Source organism: Panthera leo, chromosome D1 (genome assembly GCF_018350215.1).
Source record: "Panthera leo isolate Ple1 chromosome D1, P.leo_Ple1_pat1.1, whole genome shotgun sequence".
In the NCBI taxonomy this organism is placed as follows: Eukaryota; Metazoa; Chordata; class Mammalia; order Carnivora; family Felidae; genus Panthera; species Panthera leo.
In genome coordinates this window covers 65,882,487-65,896,598 of record NC_056688.1, presented here as the reverse complement: position 1 = coordinate 65,896,598, position 14,112 = coordinate 65,882,487, and the positions used below count along the sequence as shown (strand labels likewise).

At 36.6% G+C, this 14,112-nt stretch overlaps 1 protein-coding gene across 3 annotated transcripts in view; it reads left to right on the top strand.

The window, feature by feature from the left end:
- Positions 1 to 14,112, top strand: part of DENND5A (DENN domain containing 5A) — a 119,126-nt gene that overhangs the window by 86,765 nt on the left and 18,249 nt on the right. For 2 of the 3 annotated variants that reach the window (XM_042904571.1, XM_042904569.1), the window contains 4 exons: positions 2,131 to 2,281; positions 2,974 to 3,067; positions 6,129 to 6,260; positions 11,072 to 11,224. In XM_042904571.1, the coding sequence (XP_042760505.1) occupies positions 2,131 to 2,281; positions 2,974 to 3,067; positions 6,129 to 6,260; positions 11,072 to 11,224 (530 nt within the window). Of the gene's footprint in view, positions 1 to 2,130; positions 2,282 to 2,973; positions 3,068 to 6,128; positions 6,261 to 11,071; positions 11,225 to 11,477; positions 12,457 to 14,112 lie in introns of those variants that run through there. The other variant, XM_042904570.1, reaches the window with a different exon arrangement.

Sequence of the window (14,112 nt, the reverse complement as noted above, 5' to 3'; positions counted from 1 at the left end):
CAGTTTAGGGAGAATTGATGTCTTAACATTACTGAGTCTTATGTTCCATGAACACAGCATACCTCTCCATTTATTTAGACCTTTAGTTTCTTTCAAGAGTCTTATATAGTTTTCGGTGTGCAAGTTTTGCATATCTTTTGTCAGATTTATCTTTTAAGTATGTCATTTTTTGAGATGTTATTTTAAATGGTATTGTAAAATTTTAATTTCTCATTGTTCATTGCAAATATATAGAAATACAATAGAGTTTTGTATGTTGATGTGTGCCTTGCAACCATACCATACTTTTTTCTAATTGCTTTCTGTACATCTAGCTAATTTTATATATAGATAATATTGCCTGCAAATAATGATAGTTTTACTTTTTCCTTTCCAATCCAGATGCCTTTTATTTGTTTATCTTGTCTTATTGCACTGGCTAGAACCTTTACTATAGTGTGAGACCGATATGGTGATAATGGGCAGTGTTGTCTATTCTTGATTTGGAGGGAAAGTATTCGCTGTTAAGTATGATGTTAGCTGTAAGTTTTTCAAGGGATATCTTTTATTGGTTGGTGTTTGCTTCTGTTACTAGTTTGCTGAGAGTTTTTATCAGAAGTGGATGTTGTATGTTGTCAGATGCTTTTTGTGCACCTATTGAGGTAATTATATGGTTATTAGAATTGGTTTTTTAATTTGGTGAGTGATATGCATTGATTTTTGAATATGTAAATCAACTTACATTCCTGAGAGAAACTGTATTTGGTCATGACATATTATCCTTTTTGTATATTATTGGATTAGATTTACCAAAAACTTGTTTATAGAATTTTTGCATCTGTGTTCATGAGGGCTATTGGTACATGTCTCGGTCTGATTTTGTATCAGGATAATGCTGGCTTCCAAGAATAAGTTGGGAACTATTATTTTTCTTCTCTTCAGTTTCTTGGATTATTTCTTCTTTAGAGATTTGGTAGAATTCATCACTGAAGTCATCTGGACCCGGAGTTTTTTTGTGGGAAGGCTTTATAAAGCTATTTGTTTGTTTGTTTGTTTGTGTTTGTTTATTTATTTATTTATTTATGTATTTATGTATGTATGTATGTATGTATGTATGTATTTATTTATTTATTTATTTATTTATTGTTTATTCATTCAGGGAGAGAGAGCACAAACAGGGGAGGGGCAGATAGAGGGAGAAAGAGAATCCCAAGCAGGCTCCATACTGTCAGCACAGAGCCCAGTGTGGGGCTTGATCTCACAAAATGTGAGATCAGACCTGAGCTGAAATCAGGAGGTGGATGCTCAACTGATTGAGCCACCGAGTTGCCACAAGATTTTTAAGAAATGTTTATTTATTTATTTTGAGAGAGAGAGATAGAGAAGGAGGGGCAGAGAGAGAGGAAGAGAGAGAATCCCGAGCAGCAGCAAATTCAATTTTTAAAACATATATAGGGCTATTCAGATTATCTATTTCTTCTTGAGTGAGCTTTTGTGGTTTGTGTTTTTCTAGGAATTTCTCCATTTAACCTATTGTTAAATTTGTTGACATTAAATTATTTGTAATATTCTGTTGTTAATATCTATAGAATCTGTAACAATGTTACCTCTCTCATTCCTGACACTGTTAATTTGTGTCTTTTTCTTTTTATGCTAATTAGTCCAACATTTTACATTAGTTTTACTGATCTAAAAGAACCATTGTTTGGATTTATTAATTTTCTCTCTCTTCTCTTTCATTGACTTTACTCTGGCCTTTATTGTTTCCTTTCTTGTATTTACTCTGGATTTAATGTCCATGTCCTTTTCTGGTTTCTTAAGGTAGAAGCTGAGGTCAGTAGTTTTGAGAACTTTCTTTTCTAAAATAGACATTTATTGCTGTAAATCTCCTCTCAAGTAATATTTTAATTACGTATTCTGATATTTTGTGTTTTCGTATTTCTTCAGTTTCAAACTTTCTCTTTTGGTTTCTTTTTTAACCCATGAGTTATATAGAAGCATGCTATTTAGTTTCAAGATGCTATTTTTGATTATTGTGGTTAGAGGACATAATTGTATGATTCAAATTATCTTAAATGTATTGAAACTTATGGTTCAGAATATGGTATATTTTAGAAAATGTTTGACTTATTTTTTGTTGTTCTCATTCAGAGAAAGCAATTGAACTGCGTCTGGCAAAAATTGACCATACTGCGATTCACCCCCACTTACTTGATATGAAGATTGGACAAGGGAAATATGAGCCAGGCTTTTTCCCTAAATTGCAGTCTGATGTGCTTTCCACTGGGCCAGCCAGCAACAAGTGAGTCAACCCCAGGGATTCTCTGATCCAGCTCCCTAACCACAGTGATGAGGGTTCTCCCATATCAGGGCCTGAGCTTGTGGAAGATCCCTGGAATTTTGTAAAGCAAATATGAAGATGACACAGACCATCCAGGTTGTTCATTTGTTTGAACAAGAATACAGGTGACAAAGTATAATTCATTCCTGTCTCTACTCTGCAAATTGGGATAGCTCCACATGCCCAGAAGCTACAAAAAGCCAGACTACAGATAGCTTGCAGTCATCTCTCAACTAAATCCCATACCACACCTAGCTAGCTAGCATTGTGTCTTTAATAAGTGGTGGTTGAAATAATTGGAGTCTGAACCAAAAGTAGATACCTTAGTGGGGTTGCTCTTTTTTAGTTACTTTTGGAGATGAGTGTGTCAAAGCCCAGACAGAGAAGGAGTATAGTTTTGGGTCTGCATGTGAAGTTTTTGCATGTGTTTTAAGAGAGATATGTCTATGTTCCCCTGGGGAGTTTTCTCTTTCTTGCCCAGTCACTGAGCTCTCAGCTACTTTTCCTCAAGGTCTCTGAGCTATCTCTGTTCACTGTTAGGTATTTTTCCTATGCCCAGAGTTATTCCCTAGACATTCATGTTCTCTCTTATCAGTAACCTGACCTTATTTTCTTAGTGCAATGTTCATAATTGCCTGCTTGGATTCTGTCAGGTGGACAAAAAGGAATGCCCCTGCTCAGTGGAGGCGGAAAGATAGGCAGAAGCAGCACACAGAACACCTGCGTTTAGATAATGACCAGAGAGAGGTAAGACATCTTAAGGGTGACAAACAGTGGCTCTTGACTATTCTACACTCTACTTCTCTTTCCCATTTTCATGACCTCTGATCTGATTCAAATGTCTTAGTAGTGATCTCTCCCATAAAGATGGGTTAATACTAGGGTTAGTTCCCGATACCTGATACTGGGCCTTGGTTATGACAAATCTAGGATATATGATGTTTTGCAAGTGACCGCTAGTAGGTCCTCTCTCTGAGCCAGGCCCTGTTTGCAGCCCTATCAGGAGTAATGTCCAGGCTTTCACTGTCCTTTCAGTACTCAGTCATGCATATGCTCCCTGGGGAGTGTGACAGGAAAACTCAGAAGATAAGAGTCTGAGATTTGGAAGAAATTCTTTTAAAATTTGTGAGACTTTGTGTGTGTGTGTGTGTGTAATATGGTAGAAAAAAGTTAATTCTATTAAAGTGAGAAGGAAGAAAAGCTGAACTTGGGTTAATGCTGTGAATTTCTGAAATGGGTATGGAGGACTTTTCTTCTATTTTTTGTGTATTAATTTAAAACAGATAATCTTTTCTTTAAAATTTTTTTAAATGTTTATTCATTTTTTGAGAGAGAGAGTGAGCGTGTGAGGGGGGCAGAGAGAGAGAGGCACAGAATCTGAAGCAGGCTACAGGCTCTGAGTTGTCAGCATAGAGCACGACAGGAGGCTCAAACTCACGGACCAAGATCGACCTGAGCCAAAGTTGGTCGCTTAACCGACTGAGCCATCCAGGCACCCCTAAAACCAATAATCTTGACTTTTTTTCTTAGAGAAGCAAAAGAGAGGAATGTTATCATTAGGTGCCTGGGGATTCGGGATTCCTGAATTGACTTGAGTTTACCAGCTGAGTTTCTCAGCTCTACTATAACTCGTTCCCAGTGAAGTTTCTACTTCTAAACCTCAGGATGGAGACCCTGCCTTAGTTGCAGAGAAGTTGTAAAAATGGGGCTTCACCTTCAGAAACCTATTTCAGGAACTTCTCTTTGAGAAAAGAACCTGCAATTTGCATTTTATACATTTAAAACCTATTAAAGCATATTGTTTTCATATTAGTCTGACACCTCAGTGAATTGGAAAATAAATACTATTTTGTCTTTGCTGTTTTTTAAAGGAATAAATTAGAATTGCAAGGTATGGCAATGAATTTTTAAAAAATGTTTATTTATTTTTGAGAGAAAGGGGGTTGGGGGAGGGCAGAGAGTGGGAGACAGAATCCCAAGCAGGCTCTGTGCTCAGTGCAGAGCCCTATGTGGGGCTTGAACTCACGAACTGTGAGATTATGTTTTGAACCGAAATCAAGTGTTGGACGCTTAACTGACTAAGTCACCCAGGCAACCCTGGCTATGAATTTTTAACTGCTGATTTATAGGATATGATTGTGCTTAGCATTTTTTTTTTTTTAATGTTTATTGGTTTCTTTTGGGTGGGGGGAGGGGCAGAAAAAGATGGGGAGGGAGAGAGAGAAACCCAGGCAGGCTCTGCACTGGTAGTGCAGAGCCCAGCACAGGGCTGGATCTCACAAACTGTGAAATCATGACCTGAGCCAAAATCAAGAGTCAGGGGCTCAACCGACTGAGCCACGCAGGCATCCTTGTGCTTAGAGTTTTTGTTTGTATGAGGGTGGAAATGAAGTGTTGAGTATTGGTGTTATTTTAGAAGTGTCCCCTGGGTCTTCCATCTCACCTCCATATTCTTTCAACAGTGTTTATTGAGCATGTTTACTTGGTCCAATCGTTGTAATAAGCACTTTGAAATATAAAGATGAGAAGGAGATAGGCTTGTCCTCAGGGATACCAGTTTATTAGGGAACAAAGTCAGATACACAAATAACTTTAGTAGAATAGTCTTTTGGAAGGATCCTATGAGAGGCAAGTCAGTGTTTGATCACTGATTAGAGAAAGCAGAGGTCAGTTCTACCTGGGGTATTATTCAAACAAGACTGATGGAGCCATCATCTCTTTAAGTCTGGGAGGATGATAGGGTTTTGAGAGACAAAGAGCAGTCAAGTGGAAGAAATAAATGCAGGATCAAACACTTGGTATTTGTCTTGTAATGGAGGCTGTAGGCTGAATATTTTGGAGTAAGGAGGTACAGGAGGTAGGTAACAAACTAGGAGGCAGGTAGTCCAGGTGAGAGAATTGAAGCCTAACCTTGGGGGTTGGTAGTAGGAGCAGATTGAGGGACCAGAAGGTAGAATGGACACAATTGTACTACTGGAATAAAGTCTGGGGTAAAAATATTGGTTGTGAACTTGAGATACTGAGAGGATGTCAGTAGTGGGGCCTCTGGGTGGCTCAGTTGGTTAAGCATTGGACTCTTGATTTCGGCTCAGGTCATGATCTCATCATTTGTGAGTTTGAGCCCCGTGTTGGTCTCTGCACTGGCAGCGCAGAGCCTGCTTGGGATTTTCTCTGTCTCCCTCTGTCTCTCTGCCCGTCCCCTGTTCTCTCTCTCTCAAAATAAATAAATAAACTTAAAAAAATAGTATATGGAAAATCACCAGCACATTGTAGGAAAGTGGAAAATGCAGTTATTATTTTAAATGTGCAGTCTTCTATTAAATGTGCAGTCTTCTTTTCTAGGCTCTAATTTAGCAAGGCTATACTTTATGATAGTAAGGGTAGATACCTTTGAAATGGGCAGAGGAGTTAAATTCCTCTCAGCTTGTTGGAGAAAATGATTTTCTCAGTAGTACTCTGAAATTTGGGTGGGTTTGTACATTGAACTATACATGTTGCAGCCATGTGTTAGCTCTGTGTTAACCATGTGTGTTTTTTTTTTTTTTTACCTCTTCTATCATTAAAGCAAAGGTAATTACAGTACTCATGGAATGCCTTACATCAAAGAAAACAGAACTCATGTTGTCTGTTTTTCTCTTTGCTGCAAGAGTTGTGTTTTAAACTTGCCACTCCCAACTTTGAGCATAGGAAAGAGACAATAAGAAAGTGCAGGTGATAATAGTGCCCTCTTCAGGCTCTCATTAGTACTGGTCACCCATGGTTTGTGTGCGTAGACACAAAGAGCTTTTGATTTTTCCGTTTGCTGTAGAAGTACATCCAGGAAGCCAGAAATATGGGCAGCACCATCCGCCAGCCCAAATTGTCCAACCTCTCCCCGTCAGTGATTGCTCAAACCAACTGGAAGTTTGTAGAGGGCCTGCTGAAGGAGTGCCGCAACAAGGTGAGCCATGGTTTTGTGTGTGTGTGTGTGTGTGTGTGTGTGTGTGTGTGTGTGTGTGTGTGTTGTTTCCCTTGGGAGCCACGGGGAGACACATCTTGGCCCTGATCACTCTTTCTTGGCTTTAAAAATATTGTTAATATAATGGGATACTACTGATGTTGAGATTCTGTTAACTTAGAATTAGGTGTATTTGCTTTAAATAAATATACCATTAACAGAGAGCAAGCACACTTTGATTGATATTAACATATATTTTTTAAAACTGAAAGATAGATATAGTTTTCAATTTTAGACATCTTATACTATTTATATAAAATCCTTATAGTTGAATTGTCTTCAACAGATTAGTCTTACACACACGAAAATGTTTTTGCCTCTCTGTTTTAATTTGATAGAAGTGGTCTCATTATTTAGATACAAGAATTGACTGAGTGCCTACTGTGTGCCAGGCCAAAGTGTGTTGTTGGCATATTTTTCTCAATTCTACAGACAGTAATTTTTTAAAGCTTTTTTTGAGGTATACTTGATACACAAAAAAATTACACACATATTTTAATGTATACATTTTGACAAGTTTGGACATACGTATACACCCATGATAATATCAACCATAGTCAAGATGCTAAACGTATCTATCATTTCCAAAAATTTCCTTGTGTTATTTTTTTGGTTTTTGTTTGTTTCTGTGGGTAAGTATACTTAACGCGAGATCTGTCTCTTAACATATTGTGAAGTGCCCAATAATCTATTGTTAATAATAGGTACTGTGTTAAAAAAATAGACACATAGGTAAATGGAACAGAATAGAGAGCCCAGAAATAAACCCATGACTATATGGTCAACTAATCTTTGACAAAGGAGGCATGAATATGCAATGGGAAAAAGTCTCTTCAACAAATGCTACTGGGAAAATTGGACAGCTATATGCAAAAGAATGAAACTAGACTACTTTCTTACACTATACACAAAAATGAACTCAAAATGGATTAAGTATCAAAATGTGAAACCTGAAACCATAAAACTGAAAGAGAGCACAGGCAGAAATTTCTCTGGCATTGGCCATAGCAACATCTTTCTAGATATATTTCTTGAAGCAAGGGAAACAAAAGCAAAAATACTATTGGGACTACATCAAAATAAAAATCTTCTGTACAATAAAGGAAACAGTTAACAAAACTGAAAGGTAACAACATACTGAATGGGAGAAGATAATTTGCAAATGACGTCTGATACAGGGCTAGAATATGTAAAGAACATATACAACTCAACACCAATAAAACAAATAATTCAATTAAAAATGGGCAGAAGGCATAAACAGACATTTTTCCAAAGAAAACATACAGATGGCCAACAGACATATGAAAAGATGCTCAACATCACTCATCATCAGGGAAATACAAATCAAAACCACAATGAGATATCACCTCATACCTGTCAGAATGGCTAAAATAAAAAACTCAAGAAACACCCAAGTGTTGGCAAGGATGTGGAAAAAAAGGAACCCTCATGCCCTCTTGGTGGGAATGCAAACTGGTGCAGCCACTGTGGAAAACAGTATGGAAGTTCCTCAAAAAGTTAAAAATAGAATTACCCTATAATCCAGCAATTGTACTACTGGGTACTTACTCAAAACATACTCATTCGAAAAGATTTATGTACCTCTATGTTCATAGCTGCATTATTTACAATAGCCAAATTATGGAAGCAGCCCAAAGGTTCATTAATAGATGAATGGATAAGGAAATGGTGTGTGTGTATACACACACACACACACACATACACACACACACACACACACACACACACACACACTAGAATATTACTCAGCCATAAAAAAGAATGAAATCTTGCCATTTGCAATAACATGAATGGATCTAGAGGGTATAATGCTAAGTGAAAGAAGTCAGAGAAAGACAAATACCATATGATTTCACTCATATGTTGAACTTAAGAAAGAAACGAACAAAGAAAAAAGACAAACCAAAAAACAGACTCATAACTATGGAGAACAAACTGGTGGTTACCAGAGGGAAGGTGGGTGGGGGGAACGGGTGAAACAGGTGAAGTGAATTAAGAGTATACTTACCATGATGAGCAAGCACTGAGTAATGTGTAGAATTGTTGAATCACTATACTGCACACCTGAAATTAATATAATACTGTTAACTATACTGGAATCAAAAAAAATAATAGATGCTATGTTGTGCAGCAGACCTCTAAAATTTACTCATCTCACATACTGAAATTTTATACCTACAGAAATTTTATACCTACAGTCAAATAGTGAGTTTGACTATTTTAGATACCTCATATAAGTAGAATCATGTAGTATTTGTCTTTTTGTGACTGGCCTGTTTCACTTAGCATAATGTCCTCCTGGTTCATCCAGGTTGCTGCAAATGGCAGGATTTCATTCTTGAGCACTTGAATTGTTTCCATATCTTGGCTATTGTGAATAATGTGGCAATGATCATAAGGTACAGATACCTCTTTGAGATTCTGATTTCAGTTCTTTGGGATATATACTCAGAAGAAGGATTGTTGGATTAAAATATAATCATTCTTAGTTTTTAATGTTTTAGTTATGAATGTAGTTTCTAATAAAAATAGCCTTTCAACCAAGTCGGTGTACCATACTTTTTAGGACAATTCAACTAGCTTGGTCTCTACTACATCTTGTTTATTCATCAGTAGAAAAAAGATTTTCCTGCATCTTCAGTTTGTTAATGGTGGTCATTTATAGAATGAAATCAAATATACTTTCTTTTACAGAAGACGTTATTACAGTCACAAATTAGATGGATATATCAGTACTGATATTTTGAATTCAGGTATTTAAAAAAACAGCTTCTATCAGCTCACTCTGAGCCATTGGTATCCATTATTTTCCATACAATGTTGTCTTCTCTGCTATTAAGAGCATAGGTGATGCCGCCTTTCTTGAAAGAAGCCTTTTCTCTTGTCTCTGAGTTTTGTTTTCCAAGTTGAGGACATTTATTCTCAAGTTTTGAGGTGCCTGCCTAGCCAGTGACACCTTTCTTATGTCCACTGTCTGGTCCACAATGACTATGAAATACATCCCAATTTCAGAGATGTTAACATGCAGAGAAAAATGTACATAATTCGTCTAGCAGTGCCAAATGTTGGTTAGCATGTGGAGCAACAGTTCTCATACTGTTGGATGTATAAATTAGTGTGACCACTTTGGAAAACGGTGTAACATTATCTAGTATTCTTCTCCTAGATCTTTTCCCTAGAGAACAGTATAACCCAGGAGGTATGTACAAGTAGTTTACAACATTCTTTGTAGTATCCCCAAACAGGAAACAATCCAAATGCTAATCAGTAAGAGAATTAATAAATAAATTGTGAGTATATTCATATGTTGGAATGCTATACAGTGATGGAAATGGACAACAGCTATACCCATCAATGCGTGTGAATTTTACAAACAAAGTTTAATGAAAAAGCAGATCACAAAAGAAAACATATAGGCAAAACTAAACTACATTGTTTAGCAATGCAAATATAGGTGATAAGCATTTCTTTGCTTTTCTGTATAGTTCTGTTGTGTAGGTCAGGATGGTAGGCACTTCCAGAGTGGGGAGGTGATGAGAGAGGACACATGGAACGCTTCAAAGATATGGATGGGCAGTGTTTCATTTCTTAATTTGGGTGATGGTTGTAATAGTGTGTGTGATATATAACACACATACACATGCATGCATATACACACACACATAATACAGGTATATGAGATATATTTTACAGAAAAAGTATTAAAAATAACAACACTGGAAAGAAATATGCCAAAGTATTAAGGATTGTTGCTTCTGAAAGGCAGAATTAGGGGTGATTTTCTTCCTGTTCTTTAGATTTTTGTATGTCACAAATTTATAACATAACTAAATAAGTGTTAGTTAAGGACTTGAACTCAGTATTCATGCGGAGTTAGATTCAGAGGCCAGATCTTCTCTTTCTTTGCTGTGTGATTTTGGCAAGTTCCTTAAGTTCTCTGACCTCAGTTTCCTTATTAGTAAATTGGGAACAATAATAATACTTACTCATAGAGTTGTAGTGCTTAATACAGTGCCTGGTACACAGTAATAAAGGTTACAATGATCATTACACAGTGTGTGTTTTTTGTTTTTTTTATAATAAGCATTTGGAAATTTTACTTAAAAGTAAATCATTTGTCCTTAATTTTTGATCCCTTTGACAGGTACTTCAGATGTATTTCTAGCATTAAATACTTGAAGGTTTGTTTGGTAAGATCAGTTAAACAATGAGAATCAGAGAATCTCAGAAGTGAGCATGACCAATTTTATTTAACTTTTTTCAGTTCATAAATGAAAAAACTGAATCCAGAGTGAGGACATCACAGAAAGAAGAAGTAGGCCCAGGATCATACAGTGATTGCTGTTTTCTTATCTTTGAAACTAAACTTTAAAAATATATATATTTATTTATTTACTGTGAGAGGAAGAGAGAATCCCAAGCAGGATCTGTGCTGTCAGTGCAGAGCCCAACCTGGCGCTCGATCTCCTGAACTGTGAGATCATGACCTGAGTCAAAATCAGGAGTTGGATGCTTAACCAACTGAGCTACCCAGGTGCCCCATAACTAAACTTTTAAAGAATGTACCATAACCTGACGTACATGGTGGAGAATAAATATACTGTGTCTCTTGGTCTTGTTCATCTTGTCCTTCCCAGCCCAGCAGATGTGCTGTGCAGGTGGCCACAACCCTCTCTAGTTGCATATGATCCTGCTCACTGGGTTATCTAATCCTGCTGACTGATTCCTTGTAGACCAAGAGGATGCTGGTGGAGAAAATGGGCCGAGAGGCTGTGGAGCTAGGGCACGGGGAGGTGAACATCACAGGGGTGGAGGAGAACACCTTGATTGCCAGCCTTTGTGACCTCCTAGAGAGGATCTGGAGTCATGGACTACAAGTAAAGCAGGTAAGGAATGTGTAGACTCTCCCTGCTGAGCAAACTGTCTTTCTGTTTTCACTTACTAGCTTTCCCATACTTCTCCAGCTGGCTGGCTTTGAAGAATGGTGCATGGCATGGTGGAGTGAGACTTGAAATAGCTAAACAAACTAATAAGTAAATAAATATGATCCAAGCTATTTTTTTTTTTTTTTAATTTGCTTCATAAACCTGTGTGTTTGTGAAGACATTTTTAGAGTGGCATCTTCCTTTTTGTGAATAGAGCTGAAGGCCAAATTGATAGATCCTTTTTGGCATCTGTCCCTAGTCTGGAAATGGAACACAAAAGAGAGAACTTGGAACTCCTAAGTACCAGATGTCCTCTAAAGGTCCTTCACTGTACATTCCCAGTGGAAAAAGGTCTGTCATTAACATTTCTTTTATATGCAGATAGCTTAACTATCTAAAGATTTGAGAAAGGACTGAATGACAGTAAGTTTGATTTTTACTGCTGAATACCAGAGAATTTCCTTATTTCAGAATACTCTACAATGAATATTTGGTTAAGATGGACAACTTTTATTTTTATACATTTTTAAATTTGAAAAGAACTTGAAATCTTTTCAAAAGCAGTTTTAATATGGATAAATTAGAAAATATATGTAAGTATGTTGCACTATTTTTTTGAGAGCCAACGGTGTCCGGCACTGTTGTAGGCACTTGAGATACCTAAGTGAACAAAACAGACCAAGATCTCTGCCCTTCTGGAGTTGTCATTGTTATGGGTATAGAGACAGTTTACTACATCTGTTCTTCAAGACATTTTTCTATGCACATATACCCATATACAGTGTATATTTAAAAATCCAACTACAGTGAGATACCTTTTCACATCCGCTAGGATAACTAAAAAAAAGACAGACAAAACAAGTTTAGTAAGGATGTGGACAAATTAGAACCTTCACACATTGCTGGTGGGAATGTAGAATGGTGCAGCCACTTTGGAACATAGTCTGGCAGTTCCTCAAAATGTTAAACATGGTGTTATCATATGACACAGCAAGTTCACTTCTAGCTGTGTACTCAAGAGAAATGGAAATATGACGTCCATATAAAAACATGTACTCAAATGTTCATAGCAGCCTTATTCCTAATAGACCAGAAGTAGAACAATTCAAATGTCCATCAGTTGATGAATAGATACACTAAATGTGGTATGTCTGTACAATGGAATTTAATTCAGTAGTAAAAGGAATGAAGGATGATAGATGGTTCAACATACTAAGTGAAAGAAGCCAGTCACAAAAGACCACATATTGTATGATCCTGTTTATATAAAATGTCCAGAATAGACAAATTCGTAGTCAGAAAGTAGATTAGGAGATGCCAGAGGCAGGAGGGAAGGAGGAATAGGGAGTGACTGATAATTCTTTTTGGGTGATGACAGTGTTCTAAAATTAGGTAGTGGTGATGGTTGCACAACTCTGTGAATGTACTAAAAGCTGGATTTTTTTTTTTTTTACAGAAAATTGTATAACTTTATACGTGTGAATTTTACGGTAACGTGAATTATATCTCAGTAAAACTGTTTTTACAAAAATCTAGATGGGATCCTACTGTACATAATGTTTTGTAACTTGCTTTTTCTTTTTTTAACCTCAGAATATTTTTTCTGTGTCCTTATCTAATTTTTAGGTGATACTGTAATGTTTAAGAGTTCAAACTAGGAATCAGATAGACATGGGTTTGATTCCCAGTTAATAACTTTATAAGACTGATCAAGATATGTAGCTTTTCCAGGCTTCTGTTTCTTCCTATATATGATGGAATTTTTAAAGTACCCACCTCCATAGGATTCTTGTGAGGATTTAAGATAGTTCATGTCAAGCACTGAACTCAGCCTGGAATGTGGGAGATGCTTTGTAAATGTTTATGGTCATTACTCTTCTCAGATCTCAGTTTTAGTTACTGTATCCACTGTATACATTTTCCATATTTGAATCAATCCTTTATTACTGGTCATTTAGATTATTTCTGATTTTTTAATATTATAAACAATAATGTGATTATAAAATTTTTTAAATGCTAAAAATTGTGCATCACCAAATTCCTAAAATTTTGAGATTCCTGTAGTATAACAGCAACACCATGGGCTTTGGAGTCAGGAGGCCTGGGATTTTTGAATCTTAGCTCCACTGGCTGACTTCCAGTAACTTGTGATTTTTGAGTTTCATTTTTTTTATCAATACTACAGAGTTAATCAAGTCTACCTTTGAGGGTTATGATAATTAGATATAATACAAATAACCTGGCGTGTGGTAGGTATATAACATATGAAAGCTATTATGCTAAGTTCTACATGAAGAATTTGTTTCTTTACTTTTCTTTATAACAAATGAATAGAATATAAATAATCATTTTATCAATTTCCTTGAAGTTGAGCGAGCCTGGCACTATAGTTGAGCTCTTCAGCTTTTTGGTAAAACATATGCCACCAAAACTTTTTAATATTTGCCATAAAAATTTCTAGAGCATTAGTGAGACTTCTCCTGCAGTTTAAGAACTAATACCATACCATGTTCTAAACCTGTCCTCTGAGGCTTTGTAGCCATATTCTGCAAAAATTCCCATAGTATAAGGAATATCTTTTGGAGCCAATTTGATTCCCTTCTCAGTTTGGATGGATAGGGGCTATTTGTTTAGTGAGAAACTAGTTCAAAATAATGGGGACTTTTCAGTTGAGGTCCCATTTTGTTCTGAAGTCTGCATTTGGAGTGCTAGAAATAAAGCACTAACAGTGTCACCAGAGGGAAGCAAGGGTATGTGCTTTTTTGGCAGGTCATTTATACCCTCAAAGACACATGGATGTTCAGCTGAGGATTGACCAAGACTATCTATGTTGGGTTTCTACAGCATGT